Here is a 24,093-nt window from a genome sequence, read left to right as displayed (position 1 = left end):
CCAAGCTTTCAAGCCCCAGATCCATCACTTTTTAGCAAATTATTTAACTCTCTAACATCTTACCTGAAAAGTCAGGATGGGGATAGTACTTACCCCATAGGGTGGATACAAGCATTAAATAAGATAACATTATTTATAGTGTCTAGTGTGTGTTAGTGCTCAATGAATGTTGGCTTCTAATACAGCTACCTCAAGTTAAAACAATCAGTTTTGTTTTTCATTTTTTATTTAGCCAGATATGTGCATCAATGTCATGAAGAATGTTTAATCTGGGCCCCAAGTAATATTCTCTAAAGATTAAATTAATTCATAGTTCTTTGATAACAGGGCAACAATGAAATGACATCAGGGCTATAGTGAAATAATGGAAGGCATTAAAATATTGAGTTTTAGGGGTGCCTGGGTGGCTCAGTCAGTTAAGTGTCTGCCTTGGCCTCAGGTCATGATCCCAGGGTCCTGGGATCGAGCCCTTCATCAGGCTCCTTGCTCATCGGGGAGCCTGCTTCTCCCGCTCCCTCTGCCTGCTGCTCCCCCTGCTTGTGCTCTCTCTTTCTCTCTCAAATAAATAAATAAAATCTTTAAAAAAATATTGAGCTTTAAGCAAAAATTCTCATTTCTACAGTTTTCCCTAAGGAAATAAATAGGACCAGTTTGCACTGGGTTAAAAATACACAGAATAACACAAAATATTGTAAAAGTGCTTCCCAAAGCTTACTACTTAAAAGCAGTTTATCAGTACTAATGCTAAGGTACACAAAGCCATCTGTGTCCCTAACATCCTGAAAGTTATATTCACAGAATGATGTCTTGACCATAATGCCATTAGCATGACACCTCATCTGTAACGTCATATGATTTTCCAAATTGAAGCACTTCTACCAAAGCTTTGGATAGGAATTAAAGGGAATTCAGGTTATGTCACACTTTGGGCACAGGCAGGCTATGAAAAGCACAGAAGGGAAAAAGAAGCCAAAATAGATTGGATAATAGCAAGATAACGATCAAGAGATTAAAAAAAAAGAGAGAGAGAGAGAAAGGAAAGAAATGTACCAGAAAAGGTTGTGAAAACTGTAGGAGCCTGTTAGTGGGACATAATGAGGCTCTTTAAAGGACATTTTTACACTATCCAAATAGTTTTCCATTTTCAGCCATGACTGAGCCCCGGTCTTGTACATCAGCCCAGTTCTTATGTCTTGTGTGTGAACTACCGAAGTCCAGAGAATCTTTCCCAATCCTTTTGATCACTGGTCTGATCCTGTGAGATCCCTTATCTGTCCTGTGGAAAGTATTTCTCTAGAAACAGCGACTGAACTGCCTTCTTCATGAACAAAGAGGTAACATTCACACCACATTCAAAGGGCTAACTAGATCGACCCTTGCCGCTCTTCCTTTCCGGCCAGACAGTGCACTTTCCCCGAACATGTCTTCCACTCAGACGGTGGTCAGTGCTATTAACCGTGACTTCAAACTGTTTTGCAAATGAGCAAGAAATTGCCCTGGCTTTGGGGAGTGGGGTAAGCTGGCGTTGCTGTTCTCAGGGAGAGGAGAGCAGCTACAATGGAGTCAGGAGCATCTGATTAGGCTCATAATTAACCTGAGAACTATCCTGCCGGGAACAGCTACACGCAGCAGCAACCTGCCTGTCAGTTCCAGTCCAAGAACTCCAACTGCTATTTTGGTTGTTATGGAAACTGACCACACTGCCTCCTAAAGAATCATCCCAACAAATATTTGTTTTTCTAAGTCATTATGGGGTATCTAAATGAGCGATGCAGACACAAGCAATGGAGGAGCACACAGGAAGAAGGCTGGCCGTTAGAGAAGACGTCACAGGAAGCTAGAACTTAAACCTGACCTTGGCGCATCATTAGCTAGGGGAGAAGACATTTCAAGTGACAGGACTGGCAAAAGCGAGGGAAGTTGAAGAGATCATGATAACGCAGGGGGGGGGGGTTGGAAACACAGACCCACGGCGGGGTTGGAGTGGGAAATGGGAAGGCATGTGGAGGCCAGTGGGGAGAATGCTTTGAAGGTCAGTCTAAGGAGTTTGCACCTTTCTGCAGACAAAAGGGAACGAGGATACTTTAAAGTAGGGGGACGGTGCTTTAGGAATATTGATTTTTATTTTCAAGCTAACAGCGAGGATGGCAACCTAGTTTCTGGCTAATGCCACAACCCCACGTGTCTTGTGTAGATGTCAAGACCATAATTCAAAAAGTTAAAAGTTCAACCATCTTCTCGTATAGGCAACACCACACTTGTTTCACTGAAATCGATGGATTCTTGTTTATTAGGGCTCATCAAAACTGCCATGGGTGTGTCTATGACATCCTGAGTATTTTTACGAGCTTCAAACTGACCTGCAATAATACAGCTCCAAAATACCACTCCGCCATCTGTCAAGGAAGTATTTACAACTAAGGCGTTAATTTTCAAGCAGAGTCCAGTAAATACCCTAAAAGAAGAACAATCATTTTTCCTCATATCACAGTGGTTTTGTATCTTCTACTGCCCAAACAGTAGGCGGAAATCTTTACTAGAATAGTAACTGGCCAATAAATTAAAATACAGGAGAGTTTGGTTAACATAAGAAAAACCTTTATTCAGAGCAACAGTTCAGGGAATGTAGTCTGTGGACCCTGGGGGGGTCTCAAGCTTTGTCTGATGCCAAAGATTTTATATTGTGCTATTTGACTTTGTGAAGGGCACAGGTCTTGGTAACAGGTGAGCCAAGATCTTTAGTTATACGTAGACAGATAGAAGTGATACTTGAAAATACATTTCAAAATTTAATTGTGAGTGCTAAACCGGGTAAATCTGAAATAAAATTATTGCTAGGGAAAATAATAACCACAAAACATGCTGTAGTATTTTTAGAAGCTTTTTTTTGGACCACATTATTAAAACCACAGATTTCCATGTGATAATAAAGGCTCATTCTTTGTTTACTGAACATCAGGTTTAAAGAGCCTCTCCTTTTCCTAATTTGGCCCCTAAGATAAAAGCTGAACAGAACGTATAATTCATTGTGCATGGCCTTGATGCCGAGAAGAGTGATTAAAGTTTATGTGGAAAGGGGAATTTTCTTTGCTATTTCGATGATGAGTTTCTCTTCAGTTAAGGAGTAGAAATAATGTACTTTTACTTTCTGAAAAGAATGTAAAAAGTGTGGCAAGAGTTCATCCAGTTCCCATGGCTAAGGCCAATGAGAGGCAAGCAGGTCAGAGAAAGAATTCAGGTTGGGGCTCCAGAATTCTCACTATTCAAAACAGGCCGTTCTCTTTGGCTGGAATTCTTCCTCCTCTCACCTCTGTTAATCCTCCGGTTGCTCCACCTCCTCCTTTAGTTCCCTGCCTAAACATCACCTCTGTCGAGAACCCTTGCCTGATCACTCTGATCACCCACGTCTACCCCAGACACTCAACCCAGGTTGTTTTGTTTCAGCTCTTTGTTTCCTTCCTAAGTGTGTGATAGTAATTCGATGAGTTCTTCTTTCCGTCTAGGACAGAAGCTCGTGATCCCTGCTCACTGCCCACATGGGTCCAATACTCAGTAAGTATTGGGTGGGTGACTGAATGTGGGAGACAGTCCAGGGACACAACCCACACAACTGAGTGGTGCAGTGGGGAGAGGCCTGGGATGGGGAGCTGCAGCCCTGGTGTCCCTTCTGCCACCAGCTGGTTGAAGGACCTTGATCAAACCTCTTAAATTCTCCGGGACTCATTTTCCTCATCTGACAAGGAGGGAGATTTAGTGAGAGATTTCCAAGGCAACATCCCGACTTTAAGGTGCAAGATTCTAAGTTTACCCGATTATATTTCTTGGGTGCTGGTAACCTTTCTTTTTCCCACTCATTGAGGAGGTGTGGACCTTTTCATTATTTCTGAATATGAATAGACTTTTTTTGAAAAATGCAAAGGTAGGTGTATTAACTTTTCTACAGACTTGAATCATTAGAGGGAAAAGTACCAAGTTTGGGAGGTGCTCTGACAACATTTTGTGCTTTTCTGTGCAATTATAACTGTTGCTCAAATAAGCCCATTGATTTCCATGGGGAAAACTGGACATCCGGCTCTCACACTCGTTAGCTATGTGACCTCGGGCCAGTTCCTTTACCTTCCTGAGTCTCAGTTTCCTTATCTGTGTAATAGATATGTCATAAAGATAGACCACCAACCTACAGGATTGTGGAAGGATTAAATGAGATGAACTGGAACACAGTAGGTGCTTAGAAAATGCTGGTGAACCCCAAGCGAATTTTATCCCACACTTAATTTACCAGCAACTTTCATAGTATGAGGCATAAAATAAGTGACATCGTTTTTACCATTAGCTAAAAGGAATGCAGGGTATGGTTATGGAAGTATATTGGAATATGTGGTTACTGATGTATTTAGCAGTGAGGTTTAGGGAGCAGTGTGGCTCATTGTTCAAACAGAAAATGTGTGTGTTAGATTTTGATGTATGACATCTTCATACCCATGGGATTATAATGTATTTTATTATTGTAGAGCTAAACTCAGGAGTCTGACATTCCTTAGAGTCCTACTTTGTCTATGCTGTAAAGATACAAAGCCAAAAACAATATGAAACTGCATAAACGAAAGCAACAATCCAGAAGCCTCGGGGGTATTATCCTAACCAAAAAAAGGGGCAAGACTTCAAAGCAGAGTGAGAAATGAGCAGTCTTTTTTCTCTACCAAGTTGTTTATTATTAGCAGTTGCATTAGAAAACTTGAGGGTGGTTACTCACCAATCATGAAAATAATTTTATGTTTTCTCAAATCTTCCATGAAACCTTTAAAGTAAGAATAATTTAAGTTACTGGCAAGAAAAACTGTTTTGAAACCCTGGTATTGTATTACTCATGTTGTGTAAAAACCAAAATCTTGTAGTTTTATTTGGTAAGAAGCCCAAGCTGAGTAAATGTGTTAATAGGTCATAATTAATAGGCACCGATGACCATTTCAGCCTTATTCCCAGACCCAGGTAACCTATTTCATTTTAACACAAACTATCAATTTTAGGTGGCAAAACTGATAAGCCATTAAATAGCATGAATTACAAAGAAAGATTATTTTAAAAATTATTTAAAAATGTTTCTAAGTATCTCAGTTTTGTGTTATTTTACATTTTTTCCTTAACATTTGCTGATCTCTTTTAATAAAGAGGAGTTAAAGCACAAATAGGGAGTCTGGAAGACAATATTTTAAATACAGTTCCTATTTATAGACAATAATACTATTTTCCATTTAAGGTAGTGATATAAAAGTTCCTTCTAAAATAAATGTATTTAAATAATAAGTGAGCCAACTTAGAGAAAAATATTAGGTAAATAATATCTAGTATAGGTCATATACGTATAGAGATGAAGCAAAAATCACAAAGATGGGGCGCCTGGGTGGCTCAGATGGTTGGGCGTCTGCCTTCGGCTCAGGTCATGATCCCAGGGTCCTGGGATTGAGTCCCACATCAGGCTCCCTGCTCCTTGGGAGCCTGCTTCTCCCTCTGCCTCTCTCTCTCTGTCTCTCATGAATAAATAAATAAAATCTTAAAAAAAAAATCACAAAGATGGTGAGAGTGAGGACTGAATTTTGGGAACCACTACTTTATATACTTATTTTTTCAAGTTTTTATTTAAATTCCAGTTAGATAACATATGGTGTAATATTAGTTTTGGGTGTAGAAATTAGTGATTCATCACTTTCGTACAACACCCAGTGCTCATTACAAATGCACTCCTTAATCCCCATCACCCACTTCACCCATCCCCCACCCACCTCCCCTCCAGTATCCATCAGTTTGGTTCTCTATAGTTAAGAGTCTGTTTCTTGGTTTGCCTCTCTTTTTTATCCCCCTTACGTTTGTTTTGTTTTTTAAATTCCACATATGAGTGAAATAATATTTCACTTAGCATTATACTCTCTAGCTCCATCCATGTCGTTGCAAATGGCAAGATTTCATTCTTTTTTATGGCTGAGTAATTTTCCATTATATCTATCTATCATCTATCTATCTATCTTCTCTATTCATTCATCAGTTGCTGGACATTTGGATTCTTTCCATAATTTGGCTATTGTTGATAATGCTGCTATAAACATCAGGGTGCATGTACCCCTTTGAATACATATTTTTGTATCCTTTGGGTAAATACCTAGCAGTGCAATTGCTAGATCATAGTATATAGCTCTATTTTTCACTTTTTGAGGAACCTCCATACTGTTCCAGAGTGGCTGCTCCAGTTTGCATTCCCAGCAACAGTTGTAAGAGGGGGACTATTACTTCAAAGCAGGGAATGATTAGAAATTTTTGGCAAAGTGCAAAACCCTCCAGAGTTTGTGGAGCCCTAAAAGATTTCCAGTTGTCATGTGGTGTAGTAGCTGGCCATGAAGGATGGGTAGACAATAGCTATACTTTTTCTCCTGTGCTCAACTGACTAGACCTAGGCTAGTGACTTCCTCTCCCTGTACTTCGGTTTCTCCATCTGTAAAGTAAAGGTGTTGTAAGTAAAGTAGTGATCTTTAATGTCTCTCTCATTTCAAATACCTATGATTTTGTGGTTCCTGTAAATGAATGGACCACAGGAGGAAACGGTCCCATTTGTCTCTTGGCTAAAATTATGATGCAATTATTTTTGCATGTTTAAGATATTTTTTTTTTTTTAGAGAAGGAGGAGGGGCAGAGGGAGAGAGAGAATCTTAAGCAGGCTCCACCCCCATTGCAGAGCCCAACACCGGGCTCCATCTCACGACCCTGAACTGAGATCATGACCTGGGCCAAATCAAGAGTCAGACATTTAACTGACTGAGTCACCCAGGAGCCCTGCACGTTTAAGATATCTAAAGTAAACCAAAATTCTAAGAGACCTTGGGTAAGAGTGAGGTTACTTGAAGAGATGACCACAGCCCCAGACTTGAATTGGGAATGGCTTTGTGAAAGAGCCAGTGGTTACCATTTGAGCCTGGAAGCAGGGGATCCTCAAACTAAAAAAAAAAAAAAGTGTTTAGAGTGAGGACCTGAGAGGACAGAAGAAACAGCTGTCCTACCCAAGAATGTTTCAGAGAAGAGCAGAAACAAAAACTCCCCCTGGCTTTAAGGCCATGGGGCTTTCGTTATGGAGACTGGACTGCCTACTCAGCTGTCCCAGGAGAGGGTCACAGAGTTTGGGGGCAGACCAACAGCACAGAAGAAGGAGGTTAGTTCAGGATGCTCTGAAGTTCATAGGGGGAATCTGCACAAACCACTAAGGGGGTTATTGCTCCAACGGAGAGGCCATCCTGAACAAATGATGGTGAAAAGCTGAAGAAGCGGGCTCTAGGAGGCTCAGAAGATGTCACCACGTTAGGTCAATCCTGGGACTGGCTCCTGTCTGAGCAGCTTAGTTTAATACCCGCAGGGGTGGGGGTGGGGGCAGCAGGCTGATTCCACAAAGAACTTGAGAAAGAGTTTCTTGGATGCGCTTAGGCAAAGGCCAGGCAAAGATTCTAAACCAGTGAGGTGGGTGGGCATGGAGTGTTGTGAACTATAGCTAACAAGCTCTAACATCTAAAGTCAAATTTTTAGAGCACCATGCTGGACAAACAAAATAGATCTGAGACTAGATGCTTCCCTCAGCTGGACATATGTGACTGCAGATGGAGTAACTGAAGATAATTTTGAAGACTTTACGATTCTTGTTAACCCTTACGCTAAGGGAGGTGCTTTTCAAACTACAATATATGCTGAATAGACAGTAATATATTAGGATGTAGGATATCATGATTTTTCACTTCATGGAAAATATGCATGAAGTTTTAAAGTAAAGATTCTGAAGTTCAAACATATTTGGTGCTTTTGTTGGAACGCCGGTCCCCTGGGCTGTGCATTTCAGACCCTGGGCTATGGAAGTTCCTGGAGCAGCCCCTCAGTGGGGAGACCCAGGAGGGAGGGGCCTGCCTGGGTGGAGCCAGCCCTGAGTTCTCAGTCTAGGTGGAGCTCTGGACTCTTCTCCTGGCTCTGGAAGCTGCTGCTTTTGCTCATCCTATGGGTGTGAGTTGACTAAAATGACAGAGGGAAAGCGATTACCCGGAGAGAGTACAAGGTTTTTATTTCCCATCTTGGTGACAAAACTGCAGTCTTTACACTTAAAATGAACTGATAGGACTCTGACTTCCACTTCACATTTGATGTAGATGATAAGTACTTTTGAAAGCTAGATTGCTCCTCTGACAGTTATCAAATTTGCTTTTCAGTAGAATTGGGATGCTTCATTTATATACACAATGCCACCTTTTTGCTGGAATCCACTATTAGCTGAAGGAAAGACCCAATTCCAGAGAGAGAATGGGACAAGAAGAATTGGGTTGGGAACAAGAGGGAAGGGGACAGGGAAGCTAAAATCAGAGGAAAGATGTGAATTTGGGGTTTTTGGAAACATTTGGTTTTCAGACTGAGGGATGAAATTTTTTTATTCTTTCTAATCAAAGAGATGCTGCAGTCTCTTTACAGAATAACCTACAGTGACTGGAAAAATCCTATGTTATCTGGAGCTTTCTATTAAAGGCACATACATTGGTGTTTTTAACTCGTGGACCAGATGGTCATCTCATGTCCTCTAGACTTCCAGCTTCCTTTTTTGAAGCTGAGCAATGATTTAAAAAAAAAAAAATCCCATATAGTTAACGTACAGGGTTATATCAGTTTCAGGTGTACAATATAGTGATTCAGCAATTCTATATGAAGTGGAGCAACTTTTAATTTATTTGCAATCTAGGAAAGTGTCTGTGGTTATTATTAGGTATAGTTGTACCTATGATGAAACATTTATACAGTGTAGTCATCACGAGTTAATGTTATAGAGTTTGTAATGACATGAGAATATGCTTATGTTATGATATACACAAAAAGAATAACATTTGTATATACACATGTATTCTCCACTATGTAAAAAGTATATAGCAAACACACTGGAATAAAAGATACTAGAATGTTAACCATGATTATTTAGAGGTCATAAGATTTTAGATGGCTCTTATTTTCTACCTTAAAAAAATTTCCACAATGAATGCATGTAATCTTATAACCAGGAAAAAGGGAAACTTTATTAAATAAACAATCAATCAGTCCCTACCCAGTTGGGACTAGGTTGATTATTTGCACTTGGCTCATGTGTATGCACCTTTCCTCATGAATCACCATGATGTCATTTGGTAACTGAGATTTTCAATACTGCTATAGCCATTATCATCAAATGGCACTTTATCTACCACCTCATGCTCATGGATCAGTGTAGAATTAGAGCTGGGGTTATTTGGAAAGCCAGATCACTTACTTGTATGTGCTCACAGTCAATACAAACATATTTTCATGAACCAAATTACAGCAACATTTATTACCGGGTGGAAATGTTAGAAGGTACTTTACCTAAGGGCAATCAGGAACCTTATCTCTTTTGGACATTCTCAAATTCACATAGTTTTATCTACTTTCAGTTCCATTTGTAGCCAGTTAACCCTGGATTTTTTAGTTGTTGCAAGACTTTTGACATGACAACAGTTATAAAGCAGGATAATTTGGGTGTTTCTTAGGTTGCATCCCAACAGCACACTGCAGATTAGTAACTACTATGCAGGAAAAAGACTTTTGAATTCCAATAAATCTGAAGAATGTTAAATTAAAGTTAGCCAGCTGTCTTTATTGCAAGACTTGTGGGAGTCTTGCTATGCTGTTACGTGTACCTCTTCCAAAGGGGATTGAATGTTCAGTGTTTCCCAGACATATTTTTACCAGAACATTCTATTTTCACTGAGCATGTCGAGGGTCATGTTCTCTGGATAGTCGGGAAATGCATCTCTAAGTAAGGTGTCCCTTTGGTTCTTTGCATGGACCAAGAGGGGAAAGATCCCAAGAGTTCCAGTCTGAATCGTGGAGCCTGGCTAAGGGAAAAGTGCATGCTGTTCGTAGTTTATTGTCTCTCGGTTGGTGTTTAATAAAGAAGACATGCTCAAAGCTACTAAAACACAAGTTTGGTCTGATCAGTAAAGGAAACTCACCTCCCATAGTGTCCTCTCCAAATACATTTAACTGGTCATCACCCTGTACATAAAAAAAAAGATCAAAATATTAGATGACAGTACCAACAGGTATTGTGCTAAGTTTCTTGCCAACATGCGTTAACATACCTAACCTTCCAAACAACTCTATGAAGGAGGCACTATTACTGTCTGCCTTTTACAGAGGAAGAAACTGAGAGTTTGAGAAGTTGCCCACGATCACGTAGAAGTGAGGGACATAGCCCAGATCGAAACCTGAGTTCATGCTGTTCTTGTACCACTTGGTACAGTATCGCACCTCATTTTCCTGGTGCATGATCTATCTGTGATTAGAAAAGCTGATTTGAAGAAGACAACACTCTTCAGTACCCAAAGCTCACTGATGGGTATAGTCACGGTGGTTTAACAAACAACTCTGTGGTTTAACATTGGACGTGGCACACTTTCTGCAGAGTGCCAGATAGGAAGTATTTTCAGCATTGTGAGTCATACGGTTAGCCACTGGCCAATCCTGAAAACTAAAGCATGAAATAAGGGAAATTGGAAGGACCAGCTTTGATTGATACCCGCTTTTAAATTTATTTTATTTTATTTTATTTTTTAATCAAGCAGCAGCTGCATTTTCCTTACAGGAGAACCAGTGGTAGTTGGGGAAAAAATGTAGGATGAAAACTTATAAAAACATTTGGTAAGAATTCTAATTTCTACTTATGTCTCCATCCATCCCATTTTCCCACTCCCTCATTCCATATAGGTAACCACTCTTAGAAGTTTTTTATTTGCATCTGTTTCCAGATACATAAAAAACAACTTCCAGATACCTAAGGATACATTTGACTATAAATATATAATCTTGTTACCTCCATTTTGCATACAGAAAGGAGCACACTTATATTATACATGCATATATGTTTGTAATATACATACTGATCTAGAATGATATTGTTCTTCCCCTTGCTTTTTCACTTATCGATGTACCCGGGAGAACTTTCCATGTCCAACCATAATGTTCTTGGTTGTACAGTATTCTATTGTATGGAAGCTACCACAGTTGTTCTTTTTAACTAGTCCTTTATTTTATTATTTTATTTTTTAAAAGATTTGATTTATTTATTTGACAGAGAGAGACACAACAAGAGAGGGAGCACAAGCAGGGGGAGTGGGAGAGGGAGAAGCAGGCTTCCCGCTGAGCAGGGAGCCCAATGTGGGGCTCAATCCCAGGACCCTGGGACCATGACCTGAGCCAAAGGCAGACGCTTAATGACTGAGCCACCCAGGCGCCCCAAACTAGTCTTTCATTGATGGACCACTGAGTTGTTTCTGATCTTGGATTATTTTGGAAAAAGTAGCACAGCGAATAAGCTCATGTAAAGTTCATTTCATACACATGTGCCTGCAGGATAAATTCACGGAGAAGGGGCTGTGTGGTCAAAGAGTAAATGTATTTAGAACTGACAGATTTTGCCCAACTGCTCTTCATAGAGGTGGTGCCATTTTGCAGGGACAGCCTGTGGCTCACGCTTCACTCCAGCCTCTTGCTTCTAATTTGCTTTGATGTAGGAGTCAGTTAAATGAGGTTGCCTGGTTGCATTAATGCTCCCTTGAGGTTAACTGCTCTGAGAGTACTTGTTTGAAAACAGAGCCTTGCCATCCCTTTTTAGAACATACGCCTTCAGGGCAACTTTACTGCTTGTCTTCTTAGATTTGCCTGTGTATCCAGAGCTATTCCAGGTGAGAGAAGAGTTTTTAATGGAGTGGTCATTCAGGGACACATTTACATTAATTAACTTCCTTCCATAAATAGGAAGAATGTCAATTATTCCTCAGTGAGGCTACCCCTACTTCTGTTGTTCAAATAATTGCATTTCGGAGCTGGGAATTATAGAGATCATCTAATCCAACCCTGCCATCCCTTCTCCCATTTTACAGATGAGGAAATTGATGGTTACAGAGGTCATTTGAGGGGCCCATGGCCATAGCATCATGTCTTTAGTGAAGTCAGGGTTAGGATGAGAACCACATCTCCTACCACATAGCATGGCTCCTAGAGATTTAGTCCCATCAACTTAACGACCACCACGGATCTGTTAGTGTCCTGCTACTACCTGCCTGGTGCACTCATCCCTCAGCGGTGGCTAAGGGCTCGCAGAAGTCTGGCCCCACCCTCAACCTGGGATGACTCTGCTATAAGTTTCCCTTGAGATCAGGCTGAAGCTAATATCCAGCCGGGATCCCATCCTTGCTTAGCTCTTACCCCCGCCCTATCCTGCATCTCTCTCCCTCTCCTAAGAGCACTGCCTAATAACTTACTTTTAAAGAATCCTCATTTCAGGTTTTGCTTCTAGGGAAGCCCACCTGAGACAGAGACCCGTTCGAAGCAGTTATATGTTTGCCTAAGATGCATCTACATAGAAAGCGGCTCAGTAGCCTCTGCCGGAAAAGAATTGTTCAATCAGACTCTGCTGATTGCTTGTCAAACAGCTATCGAACATATCCAGGTAGTGTTAGGGAGGCCTCTCCCTCGATTTTTAATATTATTGTTGACGTATCAGACTTACACCCCTCTTACAGGCTAAACTGCTTCAGATCTTTCTTCTACCTGGCTGTCAGGCTTTAGGAGACTGATCAAGGTTCATGTGAATTCATAAAACAATGCACCTGTCTCACCTGTCTCACTTCTATTTGGATTCTTGAGTCTGACTTGTTTTTATCCATTGTTCTTATTCATAGCCTTCTAGTCTGTTTGCCCAAATGCTTCAAATGGGCCCCAGCTTGATTTCCATGAAAACATTGATAGTGAACAGGTTTTTGGAGCAGAGTGGAGCCAGGAATGGGGCACACTGCATTCACTGACGTGAAAGCCCAGGTAAATGGGATGTTGGATGGGAGGGTGTTACTTTCCAGTGAGGCTCAATAAACGTCATGATTCCTATGTGAATCTTTTGTAAACACACTTAATCTGGCATCTTAAACATGCACACACACGGGCACACACACAACGACAACAACAACTAATGAAAGGCCAACTCTTCTGGTTCTGTTTTGGCGAAAAAATTGCCATACAGAGCCTGGGGGCCCTAAGTCTCCTCTCTTTCTTTTCAAATGTGAGGTGTGTTCTGCATGAAAGGCATTAATTCAGAACATCAGTTCTGTAAGAAGCAAAATGCTCTATAAGCTTATTTGAGAAATACCTGCTCAGGTGTTTCTATGCGAGTACACTGGAGCTGCCTCTTCAGGGAGGCCGCCCTCAAGAAAGCACAGCCCCATGAACCCCCGAGCTCCCCTCTGAGTGCCCGTGGGTGCTTCCTTGTGTTACATACAGCCTTTCACTGTGTAGTCCTCCATCTAGTCAGCCTTCTGTCGCCTGTAAGTCTGAATTGTGAGGTTGGGCTTTGTGGGTACAAGGAGACAGAGGTGACTCTCTACAGTATTAAACTAAGTTTTGGGGGCATAACGTGGAATACCAAATCGGAACAAATGGACAGAAATAGTACTAATATTGGCCCAGATTTTATGTAAGCATCAATTATGAGTCACACATATGGAGCCAAGACAGCCTTGCAATGAGGTGATTAATGCTGGGGAAGATAGGAAAAGCTGCAGCCAAACCACTAACACACAAAACCAAGTTCAGGGAACCACATCTCCTTGGGCTATATTTATGAGAGTACGTTGGTAACTGAGGAGGAGAAATCAAGAATCCTGTTGAAGTGACATGGCTAGAACCTCAAGACAGGATTTGTGGTTTTATGGGAAACTGGGTTTGAACTATGGATTTGTTGTGGTCTAGATCTCTCGTCCTCCAGTCAAGCCAGAGCCATAAGGAGAGCAAAAGCAACTGGCTTTCAACTTTGTTTCCCTGTGTGGATGTGCAGGCAAGGAACTGCCTTTGCAAGGCTAGATTCTGGTATGACGAGTAGGAAGAGCAGCTAGCTGGGGTGTGTATATGTTTTCCTTTCGGGTCAGAGCTCCTATCATCACCACCTTGTGCTATGGATGTCTGTCACTCCCAATTCCTTGAATTATTGAAATGGGGAGGGGGGAGAGATCAAAATAGAGCAACATCGCCTCCCAGATGGGTTCACCAATCCTAAGAAAGGACACCCTGCAGCCTGTTCTGACCGCAGCACGATGTGTGCTCCTGGTTGCAGGACCAGTTCTGTGTGGCATTGTCACAAGCAGATCAGGTCATAATGCCAAGTGCCTTCCAGCTCTGGAAGCGTTTCTGCCGATAGAATCTCACTGGACCCTCGCTGCGACCCTGTGCGTGAGGAATGACGTAACTGGAGTTCTGTGTGCCGCTGGATGGGGTGTGCCTGGGCCTCCACTGCTGCCCTCAGGGCCCTGATACCAACCTGTGTTTCCTTCTCAGTATCCTCTCACTGGTCTCGGAGGTGAGGTCATGTCATCAGATATTCCTACCGCCCCTCCTTAGGTAGATAGTGTTGATGTTTAAAAATCCTTCTGGGGGTGGGGGGCACCTGGGTGGCTCAGTCAGTTATGCATCTCACTTCAGCTTGGATCATGGTCTTCGGGTCCTGGGATGGAGCCCTGCGTTGGGATCCCTGCTCAGTGGGGAGTCTGCTTTTCTCTCCACCCCCACCCCCATTCATGCACGGGAGCTCTCTCTCAAATAAATAAATAAAATCTTAAAAAAAAATCTTTTTGGGGACCACAGAACGAAAGCTCCCCTGGGAAGGAAGGAGAAGTACTAGGTCATTTTGGGGGTGTCTCCCTAGTTCTTGTTTGTATTCAACAGCGTGTGTGTGTGTTTCATGGTGTAAAAATGTATAGAGCTTCAAATGGGATTATGAGAAAGAGGCTTTATTTAACAACAGAATGTCATAGCTAAGATGAATTTCTTGCCCTAAAATTCACAAATGCTGTAAAGAAAAGACTGTTTTCTTTTCTTTTCCTTTTTTTTTTTTTAAAGATTTGATTTATTTATTTGACAGAGAGAGGCAGCAAGAGAAGGAACACAAGCAGGGGGACTGGGAGAGGGAGAAGCAGGCTCCCCGCCGAGCAGGGAGCCCGATGTGGGACTCGATCCCAGGACCCTGGGATCATGACCTGAGCCGAAGGCAGACGCTTAACGGCTGAGCCACCCAGGCGCGCCGAAAGACTGTTTTCTTTCTCTGACACTGAGCACAGATACCAACGTCAAGTTTCAACAAAATGGATTTCAAAGAGGTTCTCTAGTTTCCGAAACGAATGTGAGGAGCAGTCTTTTCTAAATTTTTCTTACCTCAACTAGTACTAAGCAGATGACCCAAATTCTGGAAGAGATCGTGGACCATGAAACGCTAGCATATGAGGATTTTCCTGGGTTTCTTTTTAAACTGCTCTAACGCCTCCATCACTGGTTCTAAGACGCAAGAGCAGGAAGGTGGGGATGGGTTTGAGGCACAAAATGTTCTGCAGTTCTCAGAAGGGGTCATCTTCATTGAGAAGCAGAATCTTAACAGGAAGAAATAATCATTCAAAAAGGAACAACCCAAACAATCCCAGGCTATTTCCCCATCTTGTAACTTGAAAATGAAAATTTTGGAATCTTTCTTGTTAAAAACCAAAAACAGGGGTGCCTGGGTGGCTCAGTTGTTAAGTGTCTGCCTTCGGCTCAGGTCATGATCCCAGAGTCCTGGGATCGAGCCCCGCGTCGGGCTCTCTGCTCTGCGGGAAGCCTGCTTCTCCTTCTCCCACTCCCCCTGCTTGTGTTCCGTCTCTCACTGTGTCTCTCTCTCTGTCAAATAAATAAATAAATCTTTAAATCAAACAAAACAAAACAAAACAAAACAAAAACCAGAAACAGTGAACACCTCGTGTGAACGATTTTAAAAAGTTATTGGACTTGCTACTTGCCAGTATTTAGAGTGTTTTTAATGTGCATGATCTCATCCGATCCTCGGAAAAACACGAGGAGGTGCGCAAGTTTGATATTTCCCATTGTTCCGATGAGGAAATTGAGGCTCAGCAAGCTTCTGTTACTGTGAAGGATGCCCCAGCGAGGGGGGTTTCCTGGTTCCCAAGCCTGTGTTCTGATGTGTCTCCTGCTGCGCAGATGAACCGCCAGGACCCGTCCGCGTACCCAGCGCAGGAGCACAGAGTCTAACGAGGGGCTACATGACACGATGCGCGGGTGTAGTGAATGCTCCTGGTGTCACATGAGTAGGAAGGACGAGGGATTCACTTGCGAAAAGGGTAACTGAGGCTGGGTCGTGCTTACCAAGGGATTTGAAAGTGAAATTGTCAAGTTCACTGGGAAGCTGTGAATGAAGTTTTGAAATTCCTTGGATCTTCCGCAGGGGAACATTGGCAAAGAGAAACATAATGGCATTTTATCAACAGGAAGAGGGGAGACTGGTCCTTTAGAAATGTTTGGAGTGTTTACAGTTCTTTTCAAAAGTATGTTTTCATTTAAAGTAATGGGCAATTTGGAAAAAGAAAAAAATGTATGGGAAGTGGTGTGTAATTTAGTTACACCCAAGAATTTATTTTACGGCAAGTGTCATTTCTCTTTCACTGAGATATACACAATTAGAGGTCTGCTTGCTGTGGAAGTACTTGTATAATTGAGTAAACAGGGATAAAAAAACATAGGGGATGCTAGGCTAACCTTCTTCCAGTCTTACTAAATTGCAAGTTCTCTACATGAGCTACTTTAAATAGTGGTTTACAGATCCAGTTCTCTAGGAGGAATGGTGTTTTTCTTCTTTTATGTATAAATTGAAGTGTTGGTGTCTCTAATAAAAATTTTAAAGAAAAAGGCTTTCCTACAACTTCCTGTTTTCACCTTACTGCTAGAAGACCATGCAAGACAACTTGGATCTTGTCTTTGTAGGCCAAATGCAGCACCGCTGTTAAGCAGGGCTTGGTCAGGCTGCTGGTGAGGAGCAAAATTCCCATTCTGATTTCCTCTCATTTATTTTTTTTCTTTTAAGATTTTATTTATTTATTTGACAGAGAGAGAGAGACAGCGAGAGCAGGAACACAAGCAGGAGGAGTGGGAGAGGGAGAAGCAGGCTTCCTGCTGAGCAGGGTGCCCGATGTGGGGCTCGATCCCAGGACCCTGGGATCATGACCTGAGCTGAAGGCAGATGCTTAACGACTGGGCCACCCAGGCGCTCCTGACTTCCTCTCATTTAAAGTTAATGTTCGACATCTTCACAGTCGCATCTGACTAGAGTCTTACTGGGGAGAGTTATTTGGCCTTTACCCCTTTGTTTTCTGATTCCTTATAAAATGGAGATAAAATGGCAAAGCTTAGTTTCGACCATTGGGAACTACAGAGCACACTGGCTTGTCTCTAGCACTTTGTTAGGTGCTATCATAATATACTCTCCTTATGAGTTACTCTCAGCAAAATGGAAAATCGGGTTAATTATTAGAACAACACCTGCTATATATATATGTGTTCATGTGTTTTCCAGGGCAAAAAATATTGCCCAGGGGAGTCATCCTTTGTCCCTCCCACCACCATCTTTCTTTAAAAAGGAACTAAGACTGAGGGGAGGCAGGTGGGGTGAAGTGAGCAAGTGGAGGGCTCAAAGGACTCTTTGACAACCCCTCTCCCATCCCTCTAACCTCTGAGTTCTTTGCTCATCATGGGAGCACCCCCATGCTTCTCTACATTCTGAAGCCCTTCTTGATTATCACCATGACAGTGGCAACAAACGGCTTCCCAAAGACCACCCCTAAATCCAGAGTCCAGCTCCAACCTTGTTCTAGGTCTCTCACTTTCATGATTCTCCAACTTGAATGTCCATGTCCATCTCCCTGAGGTTCTAGAGGGTGAGGCCAGGTGGGGAGTGGAACAGGGTTAGATGGTGGCTGTGGGACATACAGCAAGGAGGAACTAATGACATCCAGGTGGGAGCTGTGAATCAAAGAGGCAGGTCAAAAAATTGTTCTTCCCACTAGAAACAATGTGTAGACATGGGTTGATGGAGAATGAGATCTTGCTGGGCCACTGATTTTAGCTGAGTGAAATCCACTTTGGATTTCTGACCTCTAGAACTGTTAAGATAATCGACGTGTGTTCTTTTTAGCCACCAAGTTTGTGGTAATCTGTTAGAGCAGCAATAGGAAATTAACACAAACTCTTCCTATATGCTAAGAATGGTTCAAAATGCTTGGAAAGTAACAGTGAGCAAACAGTTTCGACCCACCAAGTCTATTAGGTATTTGAGCATGTGCTAAAACAAAGGGCTGTAAATGACTTTTATCCATGGGAGCTTTTATTCAAACAGAATTTCATATGGAAGCCTAATATCTAAAGCAGAGAAGAATGGAGCTCCTATTGGTGAAGGTAGAATAGGTGGTTCCAGAACACTTCCAGGGCCACCCCCCTGCCCTCCCCACTAATTCCCTTTGGCAGACACTCTTAGATGCCTACTCAACAACCCACTTTCTTGCAAGCAGAGCCACCTCCCTCCTTGGACACTGAAGACGCCAGATCCTTGCTTTTCCATCCTCTGCATTATGGGCATAGGATTGTGACCCAAACTGGGCCAACAGGATGTGAAAGGCAAGTTTCTGGGCTTCAGAGGACAGATTTCCTCCCTATTAAAAAAAGAGAGGGAAAAACTTGGGGATCAGGCTCATTTATCCATTCTATTTTTGCAAATGGTCATGTGAGGACGAGATGTTTGGAGCTGCCCTTGCCAGCTGGAGACCTTGAAGGGAGGCAATGCTTACACACGGAGGAGGGCAGATGGGAAAGGGGGACCAGTCTGGCCTGTGTGACTACTGCTGGTCCAACTCTGGAACCATCTACCTCTGGACTGTGGTTAAGGGAGGAAACAACATTTTACATTGTTTAAACCAATTTTAGTTAGGTTGCTAGCAGGTGCAAGCAACCTCATTGAATCCTGTTGAACTTATCCAGAATTGCAAAATCTTTTCTTGGGTAAAAAAATGGCTCTTAAGTGTACAGAATTTCTTTTTTTTGCCCATACTTGAAGGCACTTACCAGTATTCCAATAAATGAGTTGTTAAAGGTTAAGAGTATTTGGAATCCAAACCTAAAATCAGTGTGTTTTTAGAGCTCCTGGAGGACTCCAATTCAGTATCCTAAGAATCTGGCTACTGTACAAGGCCCGGAAATGTTCGGGGCTCCCACAGAGTGTGGCACGTACTAAAACTGGCCATCTTTAACAGTTTTCAGGAAGGATGCTTTTTCATTGCTGTTCTTGTTTTTCTTTATAAATTATGATCACTTTATCTTCATTATTACTGATTTAATTTGTTGTGGTTGTTTACTTAATGGTCGCCTGTGTGGTGATACTTATTTGCGCTGACAGTCTCTGGGGATAGACTGTAAGATGTGCAAGTTTGACAGTTCACAGATGAGCCTCCAGACTCGTCCAGTTACAGAAGGGAAGTCTCTCCCCGCCCCAACACGCTGGTGCAATAAGGCTCAGCGCTGTCATAGTTGTTTTTTTTCAGGGAAAAGTGTGAATAGGTGAAGTAAGCAGGCAGTTGAGACAATTAAAAAAAAAAAAAAGGCATTTCAGTACTTTCTAAACCCTGAAATAATATTTCTATCATTTTATTATATTGGTTATAATACTAACAACTGCATTTATTGGGTATTATCTCATTTGATTTGTTCACCAACAGCCTACTGAAGGAGATGCTATCATCCCCGTTACACATATTTGAAGCTCTGTTTTAGGGATTATGGAAATCTGCCTGAGTATTGGGGCTAAAAAATGTGTGAGCTGGGATTCAAATTCAGGTCTGTCTGATTCCAAAACCTGAGCATCAACTTAAATGTGCCATTAAATAAGAAAGTTAAAAATCATGAAAAGTTACAGGGATTGGATTGTGTTTGTGTCTGGAAGGTGTTTTTTCCCCCCCTGCAAATTCAGAAACTGTTTTTGAATTACCACGTAGAGACTAAGATATTTGTCAAGTAATTATTTTATGTTGAAAATAATTTTTGCCTATGTCCTACAAAAATAGTTAAATTAAATTTCCAGTCCTGTACTTCAAATATGTGCTACCTTCTTTTTTCTTGTATGCAGTAGGTACTCAAGGGTTGCTGGCAAAGGGAAGTATCATTTGCTGAGCTCCTTCCAGGTACTACAACTGGTGCTTTCACAGATACCTCACTGTTCTCATGCAAATCCCATGAGGTAGGTTGTACAACCCCCCACTTGGAAGTAAGAAGATTAAGGGCTCTGAATATTTTATAGTTTTACCTGCCTTAAGGAGTGGGAAAAGGCACACTGGTGGTTAGAAAGGAGGTTTGATGTTTGTCCTTTTCTGCACCATTGTATCAAATAGTCTGTGATAGATGGCCTCAGATTTTCACTCTTCTTTGCATTCATGCCTCTTGCAAGGTCACTTGGTAGATGCCCTCATCAAGAGGTGAGTCTTTTCTCCCACCTTTGAAGCTGGGCCAGTTTTATGACTTGCTTCAGCCCTCAGAATGAGGAAGAAGAGATGGTGTACCAGTTCTCAGGCTACACATCAAGAACCTTGCATGCCGGGGCACCTGGGTGGCTCAGTCGTTAGGCATCTGCCTTTGGCTCAGGTCATGATCCCAGGGTCCTGGGATCGAGCCCCGCATCGGGCTCCCTGCTCTGCGGGAAGCCTGCTTCTCCCTCTGCCACTCCCCCTGGTTGTGTTCCTGCTCTCGCTATCTCTCTGTCAAATAAATAAATAAAATATTAAAAAAAAAAAAAAGAGCCTTGCATGCTGCCATGTCCTCTCTTGGTCCCGTGCCACTGCCATGAGGACAAACCCAGGCCAGCCTGCTTAAGGATGAGAGACCATGTGGAGCAGAGTTCCACTCTGCTGCTAGACCATCCTAGACTGACCACCCGGCTCTGGCCAACCCAGCAGCTGGGTCAGACCCAGTCAGAGTTCTGTCAAAGAAACAGAACCAGAAAGATGTAACTCTATCTCTATATCTCTATCTCTGGAAGACATTTATTGCAAGGAATTGGCTTACAAGAGTGTGGTGACTGCTTAGGCAAGTCTGAAATCCATAAGGCAGATTGGCAGGTTGGAAGCTCTAGGGCAGGAGGTAACACTGCAGACCCCAGGCAGGATTTCTTCTTCCTCAGGGAAACCTCAGTTTTGCTCTTAAGGCCTTTCAACACCCATATTATGAAGGATTATTTCACTGTTGGTGGAATGTAAATTGGTGCAACCATTATAGAAAACAGTACAGAGGTTCTCAAAAAAACTAAAAATAGAACTCCTATATGATCCAGCAATTCCACTTAAGGGGTATTCATGCAAAGCAAAAGAAATCACTGTCTTGCAAAGATATCCACACTCCCACATTTACTGCAGTATATTTACAATAGCCAAGGTGTGGAGAAACCTAAGTGCCTACTGACAGATGAATGGATAAAGAAAATATCACACACACACACACACAAATATTATTTAACCATAAAAAGAAGGAAATCCTGCTATTTGCAACAACACGGATGGACCTTGAGGGCTTTATGCTAAGTGAAATAAGTCAGATGGAGAAAGACAAATACTGTATGATATCACTTATATGTGAAATCTAAAATTAAAAAAAACCCAAACTCATAGCTACAGAGAACAGATTGGTGGTTGACAGAGGCAGGGGGTGGAGGCTGGGCCAGATGGGTGAAAGCAGTTAAAGGTACAAACTTCCAGGTCTAAGATAAATAAATCCTAGGATGTGATGTCCAGCATGGTGACCACAGTCAACAATACTGACCTGTATCTTTGACAGATGCTAAAAGAGAAGACCTTAAGAGTTTTCACATACACACAAAATTCGTAACGGTGTGTGGTGATGGATGTTAACTAGACTTATTGTGGTCATCATTTGCAATATATACATATAGCAAATCATTATCTTGTACACCTAAAATGAATACAATGTTACATGTCAATTATATTTCAATTAAAAAAAGATAATCTCCTTTACGTAAGGGCAACGGGTTGTAGGTGTTAACCCTACCTACAATCCACCTTCACAGCAACATCTAGATTGGTTTAAGTAACTGGGACCCACAGCCTAGCCAAGGTGACACATAAAAGGGATGTTACACTGTGGATGTGTGAGTGAGCCCAGCTTCCATCAGTGGACCTGCTTAGCCAGCTCCAGTGTCTCAAGAGAGATAATAAATAGATGTGGTTTTAAGCCACTAAGTTCACAGCCGTTTCGCAGCAATGGTCACTGATACACAGCACCTCTTATTTTGAAACAATATTTGAAAATCCTTTCCCCCAGTGACTTTGCCCTTTCTTTCTTGGCTGTCTGCTATAATTTTGCCAAGACAATGCAGAAGGCAGCTAACGGGTTTTCTAGAGTGACCTAGCTGTATGCTTCCTGCAATATGTTCTACTCGAAGGCCAGCCTTTTAATCTCCTCTTTGTTTTAAAATCTTGGTACAAAATTCCACAGGAGGTAAAAGAGAAATACTCTACTACCTTTTGAAGAGCCTTTGGCAAAGAGTACTTGGGGAATATTTAAAAGGCACGATGACATCATATTGGAAAACACACTTTCAACCCACTACCAGAAAACACACAGATGCAGAAACCAAGGAAACCAGTCTGCTCTTTTCTACTTCTCAAAGTCTCTCATACAGAAAAAAGGAATGACTGCCAAAAGCAGAAATAAAAGAAGCTCAGGAAAGATGAACCCAGACAAGAAGTTAACTCTTCAAAGCTGGGACATTCAAAATGGAGGGCTGGACCTCTGCTGCTGGGAGAAGGCAGTCCTCTCCCTGTTGCTGGGATCTGGATGCGGCCTGCCTCTGAGGCATGGCTTCCATGTACAGTTCTGCCGTTGTGCACCGTGCAAATGGTCTTGGCTGGGGAGCTGAGTGGGAACTGAATCTACTCTAGACTCTTGTATTTTATATACATCCATATTTAATATACATTTACTTATATGATTATCTGTGTGTGTCCCTAAGGATGTGCGTGCCTAGAGGAGGCTCTTTTTCTAATTTGCACAAAGGTCATCCATGGGCTCCTAGTGGCCTGCCTTCAAGTGAAGCTTGGTCATTTTTTTCTCCATTAAATACTCGGAATAGAAAAAAAAAAGAGTGAGAGTTACGGGTGGGGGGGAGAGAACAAATGAGAGTTTTATGGTTCTTGCAAATGCCGCTTCCACGGTATCAGTCAGATTTCCCTCACCCCCTGCCCAAGCTCCTCCTCCAAGTACACATGCACTCTGCTTCTAAGCCTGGCACGTGCATGCCAGCTTGGCCTTGGCCTGGTCCTCTAGCACCACTTTGACACAACCCCAGCACTTAAGCCCCTCCTCTCTGCTCCTTCCCTGATTCATAATACAGCACCCACTACTCCCTTCCTACTTCACGATGCTACTGTTTTGAGGAATGGATGAGGTCTGAAGAGAAAGGGCAGGGTATGAATACAGGCTGTGCTTTCTGTTTATGAAACCACTTGACCTGGGGAGAGGGGCAGGACCGGTCTCCTTAGATACATCTTAGGAGCTCAGAGTGGTCTCCTTCCCCTGCAGTTGCAAGATATAAAACTTTAAAGGACAATGGTAATGTTCTAAAGGCTGGAATAAATCTTTCTCTTCAATGGCTCTTCATGTCTTTCCTGCATATGTACTAAAATTAAAGAATTAGACATGGTCCCTGGGCTCAGGAGATTTGTGTCTATTTGGAGAGACTGATATTAATTAGATGATCATATAAGTAAATGCATATTAAATATAGATGTATATAAAATACAAGAGTCTAGGAAAATTAAATTGGAGCTCTGACGTGGATCATGGTTGGCCAACTGGGGAGAGATAACGCTGTCTCAGGAAGAGCCCTCCGCTGATGCAAAGACCCAGGGGAGGAGCCTGCACCCGAGCCAGCTAAAGGCAGACCAGCGAGGCTGGGTGAAGACAGCCAGGGGGATGGTGCCCTCGCGAAGCCCTGGGGAAGCCCCAGTGAGAGTTCAGGTTTTATCCCAAGAGCAATGGAAGGAAAGACATTGAGGGCTGTAAGCTGGAAAGCGACAAGATCAGCTCAGTGTTTTTATAAAGATCACTCTGTGCAAAGTGGGAAGAACGATGGCCACACCAGAGAGTAGTGGCCAA

At 42.3% G+C, this 24,093-nt stretch overlaps 1 protein-coding gene across 1 annotated transcript in view; it reads right to left on the bottom strand.

Annotated features, from left to right (window-relative positions):
* Window positions 1-24,093, bottom strand: part of AK5 (adenylate kinase 5) — a 238,586-nt gene that overhangs the window by 49,176 nt on the left and 165,317 nt on the right. The window contains exons 9-10 of the mRNA XM_021678135.1: window positions 10,032-10,074; window positions 4,754-4,798 (exon numbers count right to left, since the gene is read on the bottom strand). Of these exons, the coding sequence (XP_021533810.1) occupies window positions 4,754-4,798; window positions 10,032-10,074 (88 nt within the window). The remainder of the gene's footprint in view (window positions 1-4,753; window positions 4,799-10,031; window positions 10,075-24,093) is intronic.

The sequence above is a fragment of the Neomonachus schauinslandi genome, chromosome 4, assembly GCF_002201575.2.
Source record: "Neomonachus schauinslandi chromosome 4, ASM220157v2, whole genome shotgun sequence".
Taxonomy (NCBI): domain Eukaryota; kingdom Metazoa; phylum Chordata; class Mammalia; order Carnivora; family Phocidae; genus Neomonachus; species Neomonachus schauinslandi.
The sequence above is the reverse complement of the archived record's forward strand: the minus strand, read 5'-3'. Positions and strand labels throughout refer to the sequence as shown.